Source organism: Mizuhopecten yessoensis, unplaced genomic scaffold (assembly GCF_002113885.1).
Source record: "Mizuhopecten yessoensis strain PY_sf001 unplaced genomic scaffold, ASM211388v2 scaffold8035, whole genome shotgun sequence".
Classification (NCBI taxonomy): domain Eukaryota; kingdom Metazoa; phylum Mollusca; class Bivalvia; order Pectinida; family Pectinidae; genus Mizuhopecten; species Mizuhopecten yessoensis.
The window spans coordinates 274133-298887 of record NW_018407346.1 but is presented as its reverse complement, the minus strand read 5'-3'; the positions used below and the strand labels follow the sequence as shown (position 1 = coordinate 298887).

The 24755-nt window shown below is 36.1% G+C and overlaps 1 protein-coding gene across 1 annotated transcript in view; it reads right to left on the bottom strand.

Moving 5' to 3' along the window:
• LOC110454697 (protein kinase DC2-like) overlaps window positions 1-24516 on the bottom strand; it is a 67345-nt gene extending 42829 nt beyond the window's left edge. Inside the window, exon 1 of the mRNA XM_021504349.1 lies at window positions 24159-24516. Coding sequence (XP_021360024.1) covers window positions 24159-24267 — 109 coding nt within the window. The 5' untranslated portion in view covers window positions 24268-24516. The remainder of the gene's footprint in view (window positions 1-24158) is intronic.
• Between the last annotated feature and the right edge of the window lie 239 nt (window positions 24517-24755).

Sequence of the window (24755 nt, the reverse complement as noted above, 5' to 3'; positions counted from 1 at the left end):
AGAACATAATACAATGAAGACGGCCGAGCTAGAACCAGTACTTATTTCCTCCATTAGAAATAGGTCATCTGAAAAATCAAAGACCTCTCCCTCACTCCGACTCAGCTCGGATAAAAGCTTACAGGAGAATAAACCGTGTTGAAACTGAAGCAAGAATGAACTCATTAACAGTTTTGCATCAATAAGACTTAAATGTTATTACACTGAGACCGTTAATACACAATACGCCTGTTTCTTCTAACATGTTCTCTTAGAAACTCCAGCTTCAATGCACTTACATGTAATATACTACACATAGAAGCACGATAATCCAGCCATCTTTGCTCGGTGCAAAAAATGGCCGGATCGAGATACAGAGAGGACTGGATTATACTAGGATGATTCGAAATGTCACCCGAAACAGTCTGGATAAACCGGATTACTCGAACTTGTGACTGGAATAACGAGGCTTTACTGTACATTTGTATATTGTCATCAAATAATTCTCCGATTTTCACATACAAACAATTTGTACAAGTATGAAAAAGAAGCACTATAAATTAAAGCCAGAGCAATTTGAAGGGGCAAAAAACTCATATCGCCCTCACATGCTCAAAATTCGATCGTATTTCCATTATTTGGAGCTTCTGTAGAAATATCAGCAAGACCCACCACATCCTAGTTCCGAGGAACGGCAGCAGACAACAGCAACAGTGCATCAACCTGATCATCTCTTACCTGTGTTGCTTTTGATTGTTTGATATTTTTTTTCGGCATAATGAAATATTTATTTCCTTTACTGAAGGGCAACATCATCCTCGGTATCCAGGGGTTACGCTCACTTTCACTCTCTATAACACTGGAATCATCCTCGGTATCCAGGGGTTACGCTCACTTTCGCTCTCTATAACACTGGAATCATCCTCGGTATCCAGGGGTTACGCTCACTTTCGCTCTCTGCACCCCTGGAATCATCCTTGATATCCAGGTGTTAACGCTCACTTTTGCTCTCTCCACCCCTGGAATAATCCTCGGTATCCAGGCTTAATACTATATACGGCTTTGTGTTTAAGCATATAAACTTGATATTTAAGTGGGTTACGCTCACTTTCGCTCTCTTTAACACTGGAATCATCCTCAATATCCAGGAGTTACGCTCACTTTCGCTCTCTGCACCCCTGGAATCATCCTCGGTACCCAGGGGTTATGCTCATTTTCGCTCTCTATAACACTGGAATCATCCTCGGTATCCAGGGGTTACGTTCACTTTCACTCTCATTAACACTGGAATCATCCTCGGTATCCAGGGGTTACGCTCACTTTCGCTCTCTTTAACACTGGAATCATCCTCGATATCCAGGGGTTACGCTCACTTTCGCTCTCTGCACCCCTGGAATATGTCATAGCAAAATCGAAGGCTCAGTGTGCACCGTCTTGTGGATGAGACAAGAAGACTGGCGGTCATGTAACGGTAAAACTTACTGGCTTTGAAGTCGGGCATCACTCCTCTGTAATCTTCAAAGAACAAGTATCATCCTAGTGATTGGTCAGGTTTGTTTACCCGACACAAATCAAATAGCTAGCCAGTTGCCTTTAATTTTGCTATGACATATTCCAGAAATGCAGAGAGCGAAAGTGAGTGTAACACCTGGATATCGATGATGGGGCAACATATGATTCTTCCTTTGACTGGTAATCATGTTTCTCGAGGGTGACAAAAAATTGTGTTTCCTGATATATTACAGTAAGGACAATATGTACTAAATAACACAAAAATGAACTTCTCGAAGTTACATTGGACAAAATCAAAGTTACAGTCTTCTAGTTTATCTCCCCCTAATGAGCTTAGAATCAGACGTCCCACCCAACAGATCCAAATTAATGAAGGTGAGCAATTAAATCAGAACGTTAGATCTGTGCTTACATGAAACATTTATTATAACAAGTACGGTAACCAGAAGTGTAGTATAGGTATTAAGGTGACTACAGTACTGACGGTGTGTTGGCAAAGTTTTCAAACAGGTGCACTCCATATGAACATAACTAATTGGAGACAAAGCAAAATAAATTTGAAAACAAAATTACAGCCATCATAATTTGCATACACTTCGACAATCTCTTGTTACAATCGGAAAACACATTTAAGTTTAAACGATGTGCTTCTAAACGTTTTGAGTTGAAGTAATTCTAAATTGTTATGTGCATATTTTGTTAATTGCAATTACCTGGATAACTATCATGGGGTTTTAAAATCTTAAAATAGGAACGGGATCTAATCAAAATTACTTCCAGAACTAAATTTTAAATAACTTTGTATTGTATTTCAATGTTAAATCAGTAGTAAGGAACAAATGGGCCAACTTCAAGTTATTTTTCAGCAAAGCTTAAATTCCTATAAACTGTGAAATTCTAAATTGAAAAAGCTCTGATGCATACATTTTGTTAAAGACTCCTAATTTCAAAATTTTTACAAATATAAAAAGTTCCACTACAAGAATCCCACTGGAGATTAGGATCTGGATGTGTTGTCTTAGCTAATGTGAAAAGATGGCTACCTAGCTACCCATAATGAATTAATACAATGCAATATATTTGCTGTTTAATTATTGATGAAATCACAGCAGGCTTATTAATTTAATTACATGAATTTGGCATTCAACTGGACACATGGGTAGGGCTAGTATATACTGAGCAATTATTTTTCATCAAAATCCGCTTAATAAAGATATCATGGAGAAACTTTCAAACAATAAGGTCATTATTATATAAATGTTGCCTCATTAAATATTTGTAAATTCAGCTGAGCATTAAACTTATGTAGCTGCATGAGGTTCGTATACTGGCCAACTCTCCCTTACTTTGGAGAGAGACTCACATTTTTTTACCCTTAAACTTAATACTTCCAATAAGTGAATATGCTGACCTATTCCTTAAAATCATTCTAAGATGAAATGTTTTCATCCGAAAGAACAAGTCAAAATATGTCATTTTAAAGTGTTATTGTGTCCCTAATGGTTATATACACACATACTATTTATATTTATAATTTTAAGCAAGCGGAATATCCCATATATGGTCAAAATATTGGCAAGTATGGGTGTGTATAAAGAGTTCTTAAAACAAGTTTCATAATAATAATAATAATAATTTGAGGTTCTAATATACCGCTTTATCACAACCTAGTTCTTAGGTCATCTCAAGCGGTTCACAAATTATTATCTGTGGTTAGAAGGCCTTTGTAACCAGCCAATATCTTTCTCAACTCCCTGGGGGGCATACAGCCGGTGCTGCCATTTCGGCGCTCACAACTAGCATTCTACAATTCTAGCACCGCCAAACCACATACTCGTTTACAGCTGAGTAGACTGGAACAAGCGGAGTAAATTATCTTGCTCAAAGATACAACACAGTGCCGTGCGGTGCCGTGCCGTGACATGAACCCGCAACCCTTTGGTTACGAGCCTGGCGCCCTACCACTAGACTACCGTGCCTCCTTCATCAAAATCTGTTAATGATTCCTTATTTAAAGTAGCATCCCAAAACCCAGCGCTCCTAAAGCTGCATCAAATAGGCACAAATTTGGCTGAGCATTGCATGATTAATTCTATCAAATGTTGATAATTTTGTCATCTGCAAACAATCTGTATGCCAAGAATGCGTGACAACAGACAAAGCTTCCCCATATATATCACCTGTATTGATGAAACAATAAAGATGACTGATTACTAGGTTAAAGTCTCTTAACTTCTAATAATAAATGCTTCATCAGAAGGTAACCAAAGTCAAGATTTCTGAAATTCGGCAGGAGGCATTGCAGGGTGTTTACTTCAAAAATCCTATCAAACGATAATTTGAAGTGTCTCTTTCTGCCTTTCACTATAAAGTTATTGTAAACAGTATTGGTGACTCCAAATAATGTACACAGTCCATCACCAAGGATACATAAAATGGGCGACAGAATTGATGATGTCACTGGTTATGTTGCATCAAAATGGTGACGCAATGTTCACAGAAATAGAGCACTGTGGTGAGCTGGTTTCATATTATAACAAAAACAGAAACACACATGTGTACTTTGGATGAGGAGGGGGGGGGATGTGTGTGTAAGAGAGACAGTAAAACAATCTGAAGCCCAGGGTTAAAATTTCGGCCTCACCCAACTGAATTTTACACTCAAACCACTGCTGTTGTTTGTATACACATTCATATAATGCTAATATTTCATTTTATTTTTTTTCCATAGTAGTCACGATAGCGATAGGTATGGTTCCTTTCCAAAGTCATTTATCCAAGCTTTATAGTCAAACCGGAAATAAGTTTCCAATGCAAAGTTAGTTTCTGGCAGTGGTACGGAGATCCTGAACTCTTTCACCCCTAAAGTCACATTTAAACCTTACCAAATCAATGACAAGGGCAAGTCCATTGTAGATAATGTAGGGGTGTATTATGAGTTAAGTAGAGAGGATCTTTATCAATAGGGTGCTGATTAGGCTGGCTACCAGTTTTTATGAGGAATTTCTCAGCTGCATTTGACTACTAGCTTATCTCCCCCTAGTTTAGAACTCTAGAATCAGACATCCAAGTGATCAAAATCTTTTGAGTTAAACTTTTTCCTTAATGATTCAATATTCTAGAGACGGTGGCCAGTCCAGGTGCTGATCCATGATACATGTCAAGCTCAAGGAGAACTTTCACAAGCAGCTAGATGTGTAACTTAGTATACTAAACCGCCAGACGATACCAGATTCCTGAATACTGCTGTGTAACAAAATCTTTTGTGTCGAAAAGAATTCGCCACATGGGAGACATGTATCTAGTCTAATACGACAATGACACTAAGTTCTGATTATGTTGCTAGATCCGATGGTTTTTTCTAATCCTTTTCGTTTTCTACCCAAATGATTCTCAATTAACATTCTTCACTGCATTAGGACACAGGGATCCACATAACAATGGCTGGCTTAGAATAAACACCCATTTAGTCAGGTATTACTCTAGTATATTTTTGCTATAAAAACCTTGTGGTACTAATGCATTTCTTTAACAAAGACCCTGGCATCAGCCCAAATGCCTCCAGAAAATACTGGACAATTTGGCGACAGACTACGCACGATGTTTGGTCTCTGATTAGGTTTGTTTATGGTCACCGAGATGCAGGGTGTTTAGAGCATTAGGCAACCAAAAGTATGGAAGCGCATTTACTATGGAAATTATATAGATTAAGCTACTCATTCACCCCTGAAATTTCAAAATGATCTATTCTAACCTTTGAACTGGAGGAGTTCAAATGTGTCTTTAGGGGTGAATGAGTTAATAGCCAGGCACTTGAGATTTTTATTGACTTACTATTTCCATATCTGTTCAACATTTAGCAAATATTCCATCCTTGCGATAGTCATGGATGAGAGACATTTTGTGAATTACAACGAATTTCATTATCGTGTTTATATAATGTTAATCTGACAAATTTCATTTTCTAAGGCAGTCTTAATGTGAAATATCATTTTCCTTCTTTAAAGAGGTGTGTATCGATTTATCTGAAAATGTCATTAATAGTAATATCTTTTAAGTAAGTGCAGCTAGAGCTTGTAAGAGCCAATTAAAAGAAACAGCACTTTTATATACTACAAATAACAGATGGTTCTTACATACAATGGGCATGGTTGGAGGCACGGCAGTCTAGTGGTAGGACGCCGGGCTCGTGACCGAAGGGTTGCAGGTTCGAGTCACCACACTTTGTTGTACATATCTTTGGTTTAAACAATATTTATTACATTGTACTTAAATTAATTTACAATACAATACAATCACATCAATTAAAAGGATCTGGCGACAAGATATAAAATCTTATATTGGGCCATCTCCTTCAGGTAACATTTAACAAACATTCATATTCTCTGACTGACCATAATTGTTTAACATATATAACACACATTTTATTCTAATTAGTAAGAAAGAAATAAATGAGAAATAAAGAGTTAAATTATTTAGAGAGATAGAAGATAGAGATTTAGAAATTTGAGAGAGTGATGAGATTCCACTTCAACACCTAGAATCTGCCTGATGCCATAATGTACCTCTGGACTTGATTAAACATTTCAATACTTTCTATTTGAGACAAATTTCAGTCACCTTGAAGCAAAATATCAATATTTCTGGACATATCTTTGATCAATATAAGATGCTTTACTCCACTTGTTCCAGTCTACTCAGCTGTAAATGAGTATGTGGTTGGGCAGTGCTAGAATTGTAGAATGCTAACTGTGAGCGTCGAAATGGCAGCACCGGCTGTATATGCTCCCCAGGGAGTTGAGAAAGATATTGGCTAGTGCTTAAAAAGGCACTATAACCACGGATAATAATTTGTGAACCGTTTTGAGACAACCTACGAACCAGGTTGTGATAAAGCGGTATATATATAAGAACCTTGAATTATAATAATTATTATTATTATGGTTCTTATAAATAATTTGTGATCATAACAAGGGTCTTTTATTAAGTTATTGTTGATACAATTGTAAATTGTTAGTACAATATAACAATAACGTTGAATAAAACATCACAGGTAGCAATATATACTGTAAAAGGTGGACATTTTCCAATGTGGAAAATTATTCACGTTCTGACAGTGGCATAGCAAATCTTTTTTCTCAGTATATTGCTTACAGAGGGTCGAGCGTCCGAGGCGCGTAGCACCAGAGGAGGATGAGGGTATGAGAGGGTTAGCTGGAGAAAAAAATCTACTAGGCCCTAGAAGCAATTATTATCTCCTGTGTTCTCAACGCCTTTTAGTCTGATTATTAACAAGTAAAACCCCACTTTTCATATGAATAATATTAAATTTTGTACTAAGTAGCTTTTGATTTACATAAACCTTTGAGATTGTCAATGTGTATAGACATAACATAACCCATTTTCACATGTTGGTATTTTCATGCTAATTTTCTCAAGGCGAAAAAATGCTACCATATTTCCTCTCTTACATTACTGAGTTAACATAATGGCATGTGTATGTGGTTGTGTTCATTCGTTAATCTTTGTACATTTACATTTACATACATCTGATGAAAAAATTGGAACAGACAGTACAAGAATTTTCAAGAATTGAGTGAGTACATATAATTTGACAATGTTTTTTTCTGCATCATCACCGACACTGAAGTTGACTTAAATCTAACACACATATCTTACAATACATGTAAATAAACTAAATATCTACAGTAAATATGAAATATATGTGTATATTTGAAAGAACATATACAGTAGATCCAGTACTGTGACATTTAAAATGTATTAAACAATACATTTACTGGAGCGTGAACTCCCCTACTGTCATGACTAAGGGTCGAACAATAGACTAATGGCGACCTGGGTACAATCCTTACGAAATACAGGACAATGAGAATTTAAACCTATAGGTCAGCGCGCCCCAATGCTTAACATTACAGCTATTTTTTATTAAAGTTCATGAATTGGGACTACTGTAGGTGTATTTTTATCAAGTAAGTATGTGTATATATATATATACCCAATACCAAAACAATTACCAAGTCAAAATAAATCTAGTTGTTATTTCACTCCAAATTACTGGGTATGTTCTTTGAATTCAAACGTAATTTCTTTCTTTAAGGTGTCTTCGTTGGATATTTGGATATTTAAATTTCTTTCTTCAAAGCAAGCTTCAATGATGATTATCTTTCACAATCTGTCTTTGTTACAGTTTTTACAATTTATTTCAAAAGTCAGGAATTCCTGAACTTCCAAGTCACGAAGATGTCAACAACATGAGGAACTTTAAAGTACATGTTTTGGGGAACAAGACATTTCAATATACAATAAAGATAGAAGTTAAACATCCCAGTGAACGGAGCCCTGTGTGTCAATAAGTTGAACACCAAACATCCCACATCTCAATTACCCCTATATGCTCAGTGAGAGTCAAGTGAAAGAGCAATTTGTATATACTGATACAATTAATATACAGTTGAACATATGGTATTCCCTGAGAAACCCCCAAATGAGGGTTTTCACCCCAAAACAGTTGGTTGCTACCCCCAGTTTTCAAGGAATGCCCTATATAATAAAATACATGAACCTAGGGACAGAATCTGGAAAGAGTATCAAATGTACCCCAAAATCTAAAATCCGGTGGGAACACTGTTACAACAAATTCAGACACATACCGATGGCCCTATTCATGAAACCATTCTCTAGTTCAAATTGTTCTTAATTTTGAAGAATTTTGGCGAGCCTTAAAGCTGTATAGCTGTCTACAATGTTAACATGTGACTTTTTGATAGTGTCACAGGATTAAAGCGAGATAAAAGAAAGTTGGTTTGAGCACAGAATTCATGCTTGAACATGAGAACGGTTTCATCAATATGGGCCCAGGTATACCATTAATTCATCCTGCAAAAAAAACTACGGGACAAACACATCTCTGACTGAAACTAGGGGATTTAACTGGCTTATTACAGGACAATGAAATAGTATTTACTAGCATTTTCACTCAACTGCAGTAGATATGGGTGGGCAAGCTTATTACACAGGACACTGAAATAGCTTCTGTTTGTGTTTCTACTAAACTGCAATAGTTATGGGCGGGCTTATTACCAGGCATGAGCTTATATAATTACTGCCAAAATAGATATGGTATTGATACCCTGTTTATAAAGTGAAAGTCGAGGAAGCATTACACATAAATACAGTAAATTCTGCTTAATTATATAAGAGACCAACCTATTAAGTAATCTTTTCTCTGACTTAGAGATCACTTTTTCCCCACAAAACACTTTTCAATCTTTATAGCATAGTATTGTATTCAGTTGAGAGAGACTCTATTAAAAGAAAGTTTTTAGCCTTTTGTTGGTTGGTCTTGCTAAAGAGATTCAATTTTAAACCAATAAAATTCATAGTTGAACATGACGTTATTACATCCAAACCTGCAATACATAATATACCCTGTTAACGTCCTTCTGTGGAAGTGTATTGATGCATATCTCTTTCACCACTGTAGACTATAATGGACTCATCCATATCAATGCATGGTAGAGTCTAATAAAGTTACATAGGAGTGAAGGAGATATAGTACTTTGTTTTTATTGTTGATGTGGAATGGGATTGTAACATATTTTTCAGTAATGACTTAGTTGAGTTCTAAATGTCAATAAACAAACTTACAATATTGCAAGCATGTGCAGTTTTTCTCAAATGGTTTATCAGGAGGAGACAACCTCCTTTGATGTACGTTAAGGATCCCCGTACCGGGACTTTCATAAAGATGAAATAAACATGTTTAAATCAACATTATTGTTTTGAGTGTAAAAATTCAGTGAGGCTAGACCGGGATTTGAACCACTGACTTCAGGTTATCATACTGTCGCTCTAATTGATTGATCTCTAATTGATTGATCTCTAATTGATTAAGCTATAGCTACCTGGTCATAGAAAGTATCCTGCCCCAAAATTGAGATCTCAATTACATTCCAACAGAAGGTAAGGGGAGAAATGTAAATATATAAATCTGTGAAACGAATCTAATTCAGGTGGGTGTTTATCAGAGAACTATTTTCTTTTGTGATAGAGCGTGAATGAGGAGATCGTTAGAAAATTTCATTCATAATTGGGCTTCCAAAATTTTGACCAATCATGATCAGAGCAAGGTTTTGTCAAATTCATCAATGGGATTAACGCCATTATTGCTTGTCAGGTGGTGTCGTAGATTTCTGAGCTCACATAGTAAAAGTGACACTAATGCCTACAAATCCCCTGCCGTTTTTGTCAAAAACACAATGCGTTGGGACAGGGGTCCTTAATACTCCAGATAGAGTCCAGTTTGTAAAGCATCATCAGGCAACTATTTACATCATTTCAAAAAAAAACATGCAAGCCTCAGGCTGCACATTTAAGCCTTATTAATCCTGAGCAACATATTTTCCCACCCAAAACAGCTGGATGGCAAAATTTATCTACAACACCACACACCTGTCCTCAAAACAGTTCCTAATCACTTGATAACGCAGATAGCAGAAAAAATCTGGGTCATTGCTTAACTAAAGTTAAAACTAACTGTTTCGCTGGCAGATTCAGGAAATGCTAAAAGGATGGAACTTTCTACTTAACAACCAATTGATTGAAGCAGAAAAAGGAACTGGTTACCATTGGAAAAATATCAAATCTTTGCTAAAAGGAACCGTCAATTTAGCAAGGAGATTGATTCAGCCAAAAGAAACCATCTATTTACAGACAAAGTTATAGTTAAAAGTTCCCATTGTAGCTAAAGGAAACTGACCATTTAGCAAGAAAATCAATAACATATGGCCAAATGAACTACTGTATAACACAAAATGTTTGTGGGTAGTTTCCTTTGTGGTATTAAGCCATTTAGATGGTTTCGTGGTACAAACTTTCGTGGATATCCCATATTACAAACCGTAGACACGTATATCATTCAAATTCGTTGTATTTATTTTCGTGGTTCAACAGCAACCACGAAAACCACGAATGTTTAGACACATGTAATACAGTACCTGTTCGGCTAGGAGATGAAATTACAGCTAAAAACTTTAAAAACTTGGCCCAGAAATTAAAGATTCCTGTATTTTGTCCCGATCGATCATAAAAAAATAATTAAAGTGCATCTTTGTATTACTTTAATTTTGTACTGTCAGCCTTATGTACGAGTGGAATATGTTAGCCTTATCTTGTATATATATCTCACCATGCTTTGAAGATCCCCTTTCATCTCATCAGGGATCCGAAATTTCCTCGAGCCATTGAATCACCTTGTAATTTGTTTTAAATCTTGACCTTGCAATGTCATTGCATGTGGTATATAAGTTTTTTTGATAAAAATCTAAATAACAGAATGCCGAGTTTAAACCGGTAAATGTTGCACCTAAAAAAAGGTGGGAAATCAATTAACAGACAATTCCAATTCAACTAAATGCATTCATGTGAACAAAAAGTGGCTCGGATCTTAAAATAGAATGTGAACGGCCTTGTAGATTTTCTCTCGTTAATCTGTACAACATTAACTTATCCGGTATTAATCAATAAATCTTACACAAGCTATCAAAGTACACATATATTTCCGTTAATCGTGAATCGTGTGTGTCTACTAATAAGTTGTGTAGACATTAATCAATATACGTATCACACAGCTTTAATCGTTTTCTTAACATAATTAGCAAATATACATAAAAGACTCTGAGAAGAAATCAAAAATGACTTTCAGTGGATGTTCAGTATTTTTGAGCACTTTTATTTTATTTTGTGTCTTGGTATATATGAATGCAAAGTGATGCACTTTGCACCAATACAGGATCAATTGTGTATACCATATCAATGTATAGTGTTGTCACTTTAATTCAACACTTACTGGGATAATCAACAACAGTACGAGACCAAATATTCAAATATCAGGTGCCTTCAAAATGTGTGCCTTGTTCCTTTTTCACATTTGAGAATTTATCAGGAACACTTGAGACTATATTTCCATCCTCCTACAGACTGAAAAGGAGTTTGGGGGTTTGTGGGATGGGGTATGAATCCGTACTTGTCAACTCTCCCTATTTAAGGAGGGAGACTCACGATTTTGGACATAGGAGGGCAGTGAAGCTGCTTAAAGGACGTGTTTTACATGTTCCCGTATGCGTGCTGTATGTTACTGCGACATAAGGAGCTGACCGACCTTAGGGCGTGACCTGGACGGGCAAGGTTATTTTGAATCTCCGAGGTCCTGGTAAGCTGGAGTCTTACCCCCTCGAGACGACAGAACACGGGTTTCGCCTGTGAAAAGTAGTCTATAAACCCATCAACCAACCAACCAACCAACCAACCGATTTTGGACCCTAGAATTTAGTCTTTTCAACCAGTGAACTTGCGCAACTGTTGCTGTATTCTAAGATCTAATGATTTCATTTGATAGAACAACTTAAAATGTATCATTTTAAAGGGTTATTTTGTCTCTAGGGGGTATACATACCCGGATACGCATCTTATTTCTGTTTTAATTTTGAGCATGGAGAATCTCCAAAGTGGAAATTTCAAAAAGTTGGCAAGTATGTGAATCCCCTATTAATATCCCAGTATGTATTACTGTATACAAATTATGAATAAAATATCAGAAGGACATCAAACCCTGTCCCATACACAGGGTGGTATATACTCAGGTACCCTGGTCTAAGATGAATGGGTACACATAGCTTCAAAGACCAATAAGGTCACACACAGTTAACTTTCCACAAATTATATTATAATAGGTCTGTAGACTCGGGGTGTAAATCACAAAAAAATAGCTGAGTAATACTTTCCTTCATTTTTTAGATAATTATCTAAAATATCTCGCCAGGCATAAACTGATGATAGGTTTATGTCCTAGTTCTAACATAAACACAAGAAACTGCTTTTGTACCCCAGCCAGCAAGTCATGTCCTTAGCTGTTACTCTACCAACTCGTATTTCATGCACTGTTTTCCAGTTTATCAAAATTGTTAATCAATTTTGTTTATCAATTTATTGGTTTTTTTTGCATGCACCTGAATAACATTGATGATTTTTAACAATATTCATAAAAGCTCATGGAAATAAAGAGAAATCACTTTATGGCGAAGAGAGAGACTTTCACATTTCAGTACTGATGACACCCGATATGGCTTCAACAAAACTAGATCTCTGATCTGACAGGGTGTCACATTTCAACAAAAACAGATTTCTGATCTGACAGGGTGTCACATGGCTTCAACAAAACCAGATCTCTGATCTGACAGGGTGTCACATGACTTCAACAAAACAAGATCTCTGATCTGACAGGGTGTCATATGACTTCAACAAAACCAGATCTCTGATCTGACAAAGTGTCACATGGCTTCAACAAAACCAGATCTCTAATCTGACAGGGTGTCACATTTCAACAAAACCAGATCTCTGATCTGACAGGGTGGCACATGGCTTCACCAAAACCAGATCTCTGATCTGACAGAGTGACACATGGCTTAAACAAAACCAGATCTCTAATCTGACAGGGTGTCACATGGCTTCAACAAAACAAGATCTCTGATCTGACAGGGTGTCATATGTCTTCAACAAAACCAGATCACTGATCTGACAAAGTGTCACATTTCAACAAAACCAGATCTCTGAACTGACAGAGTGACACAAGGCTTCAACAAAACCAGATCTCTGATCTGACAGGGTGTCACATGGTTTCAACAAAACCAGATCTCTGAACTGACAGAGTGACACAAGGCTGCAACAAAACCAGATCTCTGATCTGACAGGGTGTCACATGGTTTCAACAAAACCAGATCTCTGAACTGACAGAGTGACACAAGGCTGCAACAAAACCAGATCTCTGATCTGACAGGGTGGCACATGGCTTCAACAAAACCAGATCTCTGATCTGACGGGTGGCACATGGATTCAACAAAACTAGATCTCTGATCTGCTAGGGTGTCACATGGCTTCAACAAAACCAGATCTCTGATCTGACAGGGTGGCATATGGCTTCAATAAAACCAGTTTTGGTCTAAATTCCATTGCTGACATTTATATAAGACCTGTTAATATGTAGGAAATTTAAACATTAGATCATAAGTACTACTCGAACAGATTTCAGAGTAGCTGCAATTTTTCAGAAAATATGTTGATATTTTTAGTTTTAACTTTTGTAATAAACATCATTTAATGCATTAGTTGTTTCTGTTTTAAATGGAATAACACAGGATTTAAAACTTTAAGGAGCTGTGTTTCTACAAAATTCACATGCCAGGCTTCATTATCTCTATTCTGGTAATGGGGCTTGTGGCTTCATCATTGGGAAAACTGTGTCGCGTTAAACCAAACCGAGATTTTTCCCAATTATACTAAACACTGTTCATTTTTACAAAGGAAATTTTCATCTGAAAGATTGAAACATCTTTATTTTTGAAAGATTCTTTTAATTCATGTTTGGTGTTGCTGAAATTTATCTGAATAAAAGATAACTTTTTTTAAATTGTTTTATAATTAGAAATTTTAAAGGGGTTTTGGGGAAAAAATCGCTTTTCCATTGGGAATGGGGCTGACTTTCAGCCTAAAAAAGGGCCTTACAAAAGATCTTATAAATGCAGTGTGAAAGCAGCATCAGAACATTAACTCATTCATCCCTGAAATTTCATAATGAACTATTCCAACCTTTGAATTGGAGGAGTTAAAATGTGTCTTCAGGGGTGAATGAGTTAATACACTAAACACGAATGGTGTCCATTCTGCTGTAGACACAGATCAGGTATTATGTCAGTATTTCCTCATTGATACTGCATGAACCTGACAAAATAGCTTCCATTAACATATGAAACACTTTCTAAACCATACAGGGAAATGTTACATGAAAACATGTTTCCTACAGAAATCATGAAATATTACACATCATTGTAACACAATGTTGATGATATCTTTCAAGAGTATGAAGTAGGAATAAAAAATGTGTTCTGCCAAACTCATAAAATATCCATGACACCTGAATAGTCTACTAGGTTAACCTATTTTCTACAATCTTTTCTACTGCCAGATGTTCCGCAAATACAATACTGGTACAACAAATGTTGATCTAAAGCTTATTGATCTATAGTTGAATGAAGTCTCACATGCAGTCCTTGTTGTCTTGCCGACAGAGGTTTATAAATATATACATTCGCTCCCATTGAAGCTGTGAAAACCGTGACTGCGTATAAATTACCGTATACGCAGTGAGATTCCTTGGAGACCATTGTTTCCTATTGATGACGTAATTTATATTGTGACGTCATAATGGTAACGTTGGAGATCCATCGCTGCTCGCAGGCTGTAGGCTGTTCATTTGTTTGGATTTACGCACATTACGGAGGTTTTGTACCATTATAAAATCAAATGTATTGGAGTTAGCTTTATTCTGAGTGTACCATCATAGTACGAAAATATATAAATATAAGAATTGATCTTCAGTTTGACTGCGTATACGGTAGTATGAACGCAGTTGGCAACAAACGTATTCTATGGAGCGCTTATGAACGCAGTTGGCAACGAACATATTCATAGAATATGTTTGTTGCCAACTGCGTTCATACTACCATATACGCAGTCAAAATGAAGGTCAATCCTTAAATAAATGAGGTAGTGGGTTGGCAAAGTGTGGCACTAATGAAAAGCAGTGTTTTTGCCAGACATTCAATATTTGGGTAAAATCAAGAATAAATTATAAATCCTGACTGCTTTATATGGCAAGCCTCTGTTATGTCAAGTGTCAAATGCTAATTTAGGAGGTCAAATACCCCCAAAGGAGTTTCCATCAGGCCAAATATCATCATTCTATGACCTTGAACAAACTTGTTAAACAGGATAATTCAGCACTTAGCTACTGGCAAAATACCCAGACTCAGGATCATCTGTTTGTCATTAAATGTTTATGAGGATTTTAACCAATTTTATGTATAGGTGACTTTGATATTTTTTGTGTCATTACTTCTAGCACATGAAGCCAGCAAGTAGAACTAGATTTATTTTCACAAACTATGTCAGGTTTCATCCGAGGAAGCTACTAACCACATGTCATGATCCTTCACCCTAAGGTTCTTCAGAAGAAGTTTTTTTTAAATGTCGACCAACAACAGATGTCGCATCATTTAGTGAGGGAGCTAAAAATTGACCAAGATTCAAACTGTGATAATTTCTGCATTAAACTTCTCTATGATTCATCAATCATTGAATCAATAAATATTTATATACAGAAGAGCTAAATTGGGTAAACTTAAATAACAAAGGTCAATATTCTAAATAAATTCAATTTTAATTAATTTTAATTTTAAATTTCTATAAATAAAGTGAACTTTCACAGATGAAGAAATATGCCCTTCTTTTCAACTGATACACAGTGGTCTTCTTTTCTTTCTTTTTTATTGGACATGTACTAAAAGTGGTATTATCTACAAAAGATATACAGATTTTGAGTGCATGCATATTTATACATATCTACAAGTTAAGTGCAGGAAGGTTACAAGAGTTCAAAACAACAACCTCTAAATTAGACGATGTACACCAGCCAAAATCTTTTGTGGTGACAAAGGAATTCTGAATGTCACATTGATATCTTTATATACCTGTACAACTAAATCAGTCTAGTACAAATGGTAAGTTACTTATATATGTATTGTGTGTTTGATTTAAAGGTTCGAAGATTTGTGTAACTTACATCCCATTTTTTTTCAGAAAAAATTGTTGGAACTTGAACAGATTTTACTTAAATCAGTATCATAATTTTCAAAACACATTTTACACGTTTTCATAGGACAACCTCTGTATGGCCTTTTTCTTTAGAATTATTATGGTTAAAGGTTAAACCATTATAAGTTCAAAGCATGGTAAGTTGAAAACTGTTTTGTTTGGCAGTGCTTATCTGAAATTACAAAAACTAGAAAATGTCTATGCAGATAAAGACCATTTGAATGCCATGTAAAATTCATTTCATGGAAATCCAACCATTAAAATGATAAATGATTGGGCTGGATTGGTGGTGAGATTTTCTATTTATAGTAATGGGACAACAATGACATTGGGTGAAAAAAAATAATAGGCAATCTTACCCTCTGCATACATTGTATATATATTTTCATAGAAATCTGACCACAAATGATGAGGCTACTGAGGCCAGTCACTGCATAATTGAATTTTTAAATTAATATTTACGATAACCTTGACTTTAGATACAAAATACGGAAACACAAACTTGTTCAAGCTACCATGGTACAAACACCTGTAAGACATTACCAGGGTACNAACAACTTCTGATGGCACCGAGTCAAAACAATAGGCACCAAACAAAGGTGTTAACACAAAGATTTGTGGACATACTCGTACACATTTTATACCTTTGTTTACATACCCTTTCTGGTCATTTGTCACTGATGAAGGTGACAGAGTACATACCGTACTAGTCATCGAAACGCCACACAGAAACACTTATTGGTTGTGTTACAAGAATCTTTTCATTATGTATATATTCTGTTTATCGATAATCTATGTAAACCCGGAACCTCTGGCTTACTAGTCTTACGCTCTACCGAGTGAGCTGAAGAGACATTCTCTAACGCAGAGTACGTACGTCACCAAGGAAGGCTCGAGCGTCTAGTATTTTACCAGGATGACATACTCCTCCTCCAGGAAAAATCTGGTTTCATGTTTTCCAGGGGTCATAGCAATAATTTGTAAGTATCGCCGAGTATTTTTGAGTCCCTACATGGGCACCAATGTAACAGAGGTCATTATTTTTTTCAGTGCCTCCGACTGTAAGGTGTCGAACGGGAGATTGACTGGGAAATCAAATGAGCTAAAGAGAAATTCTTTCTAGCTGCATCGGTAGGAAGCTGCAAGTATTTTAACAGGGTGACAACTATAAATTAATATTTGCGTGTGGATATTTTCACCCTAATATTCTAAACGAAAAAAAAACTTGAACATTTCCACTTTTACAGTATCTTGAAATGGAATAAAAAAAAATCCTTGTCAATTGTTAACAACATGAAAAATGGTGATCAGGTTGAGTCACTTCCATTTCAAAGAATATATTTCCCACATCAAAAATTTCAATTCCAAACCTATACCACAGATTGTTGACAGAGGCGAGTTTTAAGTTCTCTCACAAAACAGACCTATTAATGATCCATGAAAAGTCATGTAAATATTTATAGTAAAACCCTGGGAAATACTGTTAAATTTCTTAACATTGTGTATATATAATACATACAGATTACAAATAGGCACCTTATAATAAGACCAATGTTCCCGATACACAATTTGTATGTCGGTGAATGTTGTGAAAGTGTTCTGAAAGAATAAATACTGTTATTGTAGGTTCCATGTTAAGTTAAATACTGAACGCAAAACATTTCTATTAATTCTTGTTGGTCTAAGTTTAAATATCAAGGAATATCTAAATAAATAGTTATTTGGTACTGTTTCATAACATTACAACTTTGAACCCTATATGCTCTCTTTCTGAACAATATATTACAGTATTAATCTTGCATTATAAGCCTAGGGCCCAACACACATATCTATGACTTGGAGGACTGGGGGACCCGCGGGCTTATACCAGGACATTAAAATTAATTCATATTTGTTGGCTATTTTGGAAACTAAAACAAATTAGAATAAATGATTAAAAAGATATCAAGACAATTAATCTTCCATACACAATCACTATATTTAAACATTTTAAGTTAAATTTACACCTACTTCTTGATAAAATCAATCCACCATAATTTTAATTAACTAAAAAAAATCACTTAAAATATTTTGGTGCATTCAAAGCAATTTATCTATACACAAGTCTAGAACAAACCCTTTACCAATACAAATTTCAGTCAAATGACACCCTTTGATACAATTTTCTTTTAAAAAGACATTTCAATGATGACTAATTTGATATGAAAGATCACATGTATTGAAAACCAATTATTCGCAAAAAGATTCAGGCAATGATCTTCTAAGACTGATCAAAAAATTTCCTAGTTGCTTCTAACAATAAGTTTTTATGCATCATTTGTAAAAACACTTGTCACTAGAAGCAGCTTATAAGATCATAGAAGAGAGGGCCAATTGAAAAGGGGCAAAACAAGGCTGACTGGGGCCAACTAGAGTGGGAATATTAAGGCTTTATATGGGACAGACTGGGTCCAACCCCAGTGGGAACCATTTAAGGGAGACAGACTGGGGATGGGATAATAGGGGCAAGGATTGTTTTGGTAAGACATGTAGATACCAAATATGGCAAAGGCACCATCAACATTTGGGGACAAGGAAAACAGCTCACAAAACAATGAGTGCAAGATATGTAGATCTTTGGATAAACACACAACAATAAGGAGGAAGGACAAGGAAGACAGAGGGAAATACAAAAAGAGAATTAGAGAAAAGTACAATGGTGACAAAGACAAAAACGGAAGGGCAATGGTGCAGAGACAAAGACAGAATGGCAATGGTGACAGGGACAAAGACAGAAAGGCAATGTTGACAGGGACAAACACAGAAAGGCAATGGTGAAAGGGACAAAGACAGAGAGGCAATGGTGACAGGGACAAAGACAGAGAGGCAATGGTGACAGGGACAAACACAGAAAGGCAATGGTGACAGGGACAAAGACAGAATGACAACGGTGACAGGGACAAAGACAGAAAGGCAATGGTGACAGGGACAAAGACAGAATGGCAATGGTGACAGGGACAAAGACAGAATGGCAATGGTGACAGGGACAAAGACAGAATGGCAATGGTGACAGGGACAAAGACAGAATGGCAATGGTGACAGGGACAAAGACAGAAGGGCAATGGTGACAGGGACAAAGACAGAAGGGCAATGGTGACAGGAACAAAGACGGAAGGGCAATGGTGACATGGACAAAGACAGAATGGCAATGGTGACAGGGACACAGACAGAAGGGCAATGGTGACAGGGACAAAGACAGAAAGGCAATGGTGACAGGGACAAAGACAGAATGGCAATGGTGACAGGGACAAAGACAAAATGGAAATGGTGACAGAGACAAAGACAGAAGGGCAATGGTGACAGGGACAAAGACAGAAGGGCAATGGTGACAGAGACAAAGACAGAAAGGCAATGGTGACAGGGACAAACACAGAATGGCAATGGTGACAGGGACATAGACAGAAGGGCAATGGTGACAGGGACAAACACAGAATGGCAACGGTGACAGGGACAAAGAAAGGGCAACAGTGACAGGGACAAACACAGAATGACAATGGTGACAGGGACAAACACAGAAGGGCAATGGTGACAGGGACAAACACAGAAGGGCAATGGTGACAGGGACAAACACAGAATGGCAATGGTGACAAAGACAAAGACAAAAGGGCAATGGTGACAGGGACAAACACAGAATGGCAATGGTTACAGGGACAAACACAGAATGGCAATGATGACAGGGACAAAGCAAAACAAAATCACTTGGTACACCAGGGGTAAAGAAAGGTTAAAAGTCAAAGGGAAATAGAGAGTCAAAGGAGACAGAATGTAGGAGAAAAACAGGGAGGAAATCATATTTAAGCTATTTATAATATTGATTGACCATGGGCTGTTCTCATCCTCTCATTTGCGTCTTTATTTCCCTTGAATGGATTTTAGAAGGCAGACAACACTTCTAATCTTCCATCCTCAACCATTTATATGACCACTACAACAGCACAAGAAGACTTGTGTTTGCCTTATTTAATTACACACTACATCTCTAAAGAAATTTGATTGCTTCTTCTAAATACGATCATCTGAAGGAAGTTAAAAGTGCTTACCTGGTAACAGCATAAAGCGAGTGTAAAAGTCAGAAATGACGAGAGGATCTATTCCTGGCACAAATAAATATATTTAGTTTCATTTCCTTCTTCAAGCAATGAAAACCCCTTGAACCTTTACATGTTTATATAATGGTCTTGTAGTCTTGATATCGTATATAACAATGTGTACATCATGATCTAGCATGAGTTTCCATTACATAAGAGGTTCGTGAAACAAGTCTTAAGACATTTGTTTCATGGTAACCTCCACTTCCTGAAATTTAAGCATGCTGCACATGATTTACTTTATTTCAAATTACAATGCAAAAAAATGTTTTGTTATCCTGATCAGCCATTAATCTTACATGATAAGCTTGTTCTGATAAAAAATATTTTTTAATAATTATCATTTTATCATTGACTAGATGGATGCATAATTAAGGGCTTTTTATATATTGTTGTAAATAAAGGAAGTGTATTAAAAACTTTATTTATTTACAACAGTTATGAAATTTATGAAACAATTTAGTTATAACAACTTATATTAATCGCTATTGTTGGCCTGGATGTTAGCATGCAGGAGGACTCAATGTGAGAGGAAACTGGAGTACTCGGAGAAAACCAATATGGTCTGGCAGGTGACCCTATACCTCAGAGAATCGAACCCTGGCATCCATGGTCAAATGTGAGTGCTTTAAACATTAATCCACTGCACCACTCAACCACCCATCTTTTAATGCCTCTTGCAAGTTAAAATTACCTAGAAAATGTTTTTAATACTTAGGTCCCTGCATTCACTTTGGCAGAAAGGGAGCTTCTTCTCACCACTTCGTATCCGAACCAAAAACTGTGGTTACATACCGACACCCATATCGGGATAAACCCTATAACTAAAGGAAAATATTTAACGAAAATTGAACGTGACCGCACTAGTCGACAGAAAGGTGGAGAATGACTACGCCTTGCGTACGCACCCGTACCGAGGCCTATTATAACCGCACGTGCACTACATGACAGAGAAGACAAATAACTACCTCTATACTCACGAAATGCGCGAATATTTAACTTTAATACACGAAGTCTAAGCAAAGTCAGTAAAGCAAAAAATAGAAATCACAATGACCTATATTTACATCATAGTTGGTGTACAACTACTCGAGACGCATCCACATATGATTTTTTTTAATTTTTTTTGTCTTCACAGATACATCATGTAAAATATCATATCAGTATACATATATCGTGTAAACATATCCTCTCACAGGACAGGAGTCACATCTTTGATTTTTTTTCCTTGCTTGGGATGAGTTCTGGAGTTCAGTATCTGAGAAGTTTTGGTTTTTTACCAAACATTACTTATAACTAAACGTCACATACTGTATACATTTACATCACACCACAAAGACATAAACTATTACAAGGCAATATATATATATCCATATATATAGTCTGACTTAATAATAATTTCTATCTACATATGAAATTTAATCATAAACTGTCGGACATTATTATCAGAATTACGGAGCCAATGCCAGTGACCATTGATAGTACATGGTAAATCTTCTGAAAGTCTTTGATGATTAGCTAGTAGTTTGTCAAATATCTCTTTAAGACTTCCTTCCAGATATTATATATTATAAATATTCTACAGGATTAATCAGGGCTATTTTAATTCCAAAGCATGACCTTAGGTGTGAATATAAATCTAACACCTCTGAGAGAATATTAACTAGTACATATGTTTCAATTAACTCAATACCAACTGGTTGTCATGGTGATAGATGTGTAGGTACTCATTGACCCCTGACCTGTACTGGCCGCCAGTGATACAGATGCTGGGAGGCCTACAACTCCCCGCTCCCACAATGGTGCTTGCATTACTAAATACATGTAGCTATATAGCCTAGGGCCATGTAGGTTACACACTACCATGCATCATGCTTACCCCAACTACACCACCTACCAGTGATTAACACTTAGTACTGATTACACCTCATCCTCCTGAACCACAGGGACTGGAAATATAGTGTATTCTTGCTATAGGAATATATTTCTGACTAGTAACCCTGTGTCTAACTGTAGAATTAGAAGGGACAAATGACCCAGACAGGCTCCATCCTTTACTTTCATGACTAATAATATAATTAGAGGATAATTAATCATTCATTAACCCTTTCACCCCTATGTAACTTTAGTAAACTCTTCCATGTATTGCTCTGGATGAGTCCATTATAGTCTGCAGTGGTGAAAGGGTTAAAGGGGGGGAACTGCATACACTATTTGTCTGAAGGATTTTAGAATCCCTCTTTTAAAAAATGTATATTTATTCTTAAGTTTGATATATCACAAAATTTGAACTGAATACAACACTAAATATAAATAATGTCTTGTATGTTCTAGAATATGAAGAACACTTCTTCAGGTGTGGCTTTAATTACTTACCAATACATTTTACACTTAACATGAAATCTTTATACATTTGACTTCTGGTAATATCCAGATTCATACATGTTCCTTGTTTGATATTTAATAGTCACTAGAACTGTGAAGAGTGGGTCTGGCATCTGTTTTGTATATTTTACATTTATTGTGTTTTTCTTTACATATTCTACGTAACACATGAACAGTTTTTTGCTATAATGTATCTAAAACAGAAAATAGAATATTGAATACTTGAACTGGCCCGAAGATGTTTTATTGTACGATTATGGGGCTATGGTGTGAAAAATAATGTGTTAAGAAACAGGAGAGCTTGTTATTATTACTGCATATAGATTTTCAAATCATCTTATCATAAAATCTTATAAGACAGCAGGTGTTGATGAAATATTAACTCCCACGCCACCTACACTTAATTAAAAGCCCTACTTGATAGCATCATTCTAAGGCAGGTCTATGTACCACTTAACATCCTTATTAAACATCTCGAGCAAAATCTTGTTTATATAATCATACCATGCACTCTTGAATTGGTCATGCTTATCATTGTGGTAACGGAAGCACAGTACTTCTACAGGCCCCAGTTTCACATAGACTGTACATGTCACCATGCGGCATGAGATTCATATTTAATTTTAGGAGCTAAAAAACATAGAGAACGTACGTAATAAACAAAACTGTATTAAACTGTAAGATGAATATTTCCTGACATTGTTAGTTTATAAATATTATAATAGACAGTTATATATATCCATATGGATTTCAAACTTTAACTTAATAAAATGGGGGTTTTTTCTTCACAAAATGTAAAGAAGTTGATTCCTCAAATCAATTAACAACAAATTCTGTAGTGTTGGACTAACCAATCAGATTAGCTCATAAAATCTCATCCCTAATTTCTAGATAAGAGTCACTGTTCGACACTTGTTCTAGCCTGTTGTTTAGACAATCCCTTTTCCCAAAACAGACCACTTAATTTCCTATGTATTTCCCCCCTTTTGTTGACATATATGACACCACAATCAAATTTAATATAATGTATGATGTAAATATAATATTAGCAGATTAGGACCAGAGGTCAAATTGTTACTCATAAAACTTGTAACACCAGAAAATAAAAAAACTAATGACAAAATTACACATACTGTATTAGGAAATTGACAATATAATCAATTTAAAAATATTTTTATCAATTAGGCCTTCTGTGTATGACATATTATCTATTACTAAGTATACGAATCTTCGTGTATCTAAAATGTCGATATAATAGGTAAGCCAATTATATTGTTTTGTTTGTTGTACTGTGTGTACACTAAGTACATCATACGTACCTAAACAACGTAGGATACATCGGTTCATAGATCTGATAAGATGTGAACGTTTCAAAAACATGCAAACTAGCAGAGACAGAAACATAGAATACGAAAGAAAAAATCTTACCGATCGTTGTCAGTATATCATAGCTGTTAATTTTGGGTGGTCCCTTGTCTCTTTCTTCATCTCTTCCTGAACTCTGACGTTTTATTTTGGCAACTCTAGCAGACGCCATTTTCGAGCACTAAGTTACCCTCCAGCCAAGAGTTTACTATCCACCGGCACAGCCAATCTTGTCAACAACCTTACTCCAACATGTCCTCGAATAAACAGAACAAAGTTAAATGTAAAGACATATTCGTCAGTGAGAACTCGGTAATGTTGACATTTTGGCACCTGTTCACGACCAAATATGACCCCGATCACACAACACCACCCTTCACTCCTAACACCAACTGTCAAACTGGAATACAGCAAGCACCTGCCAAGGTCCTAATTAGAGTTATCTCCCATTGAACTAGGGACATATTATAGTCCGTATCAAAAAAGCGTTTGTCTCGGCTAAAAAAAAACACATTATGAACTAGTTCCACTCGTCGTCATTTTATGTGCATACAATTTTGTTTTGTTGTTTTGTTGGGTTTTATTATCATTATTTTGTGTGTGGCGTTGCTGCGGGGCGGGGGGTGTTGCTAAGGTTTAACAGAACAGGACAGTTGGTGG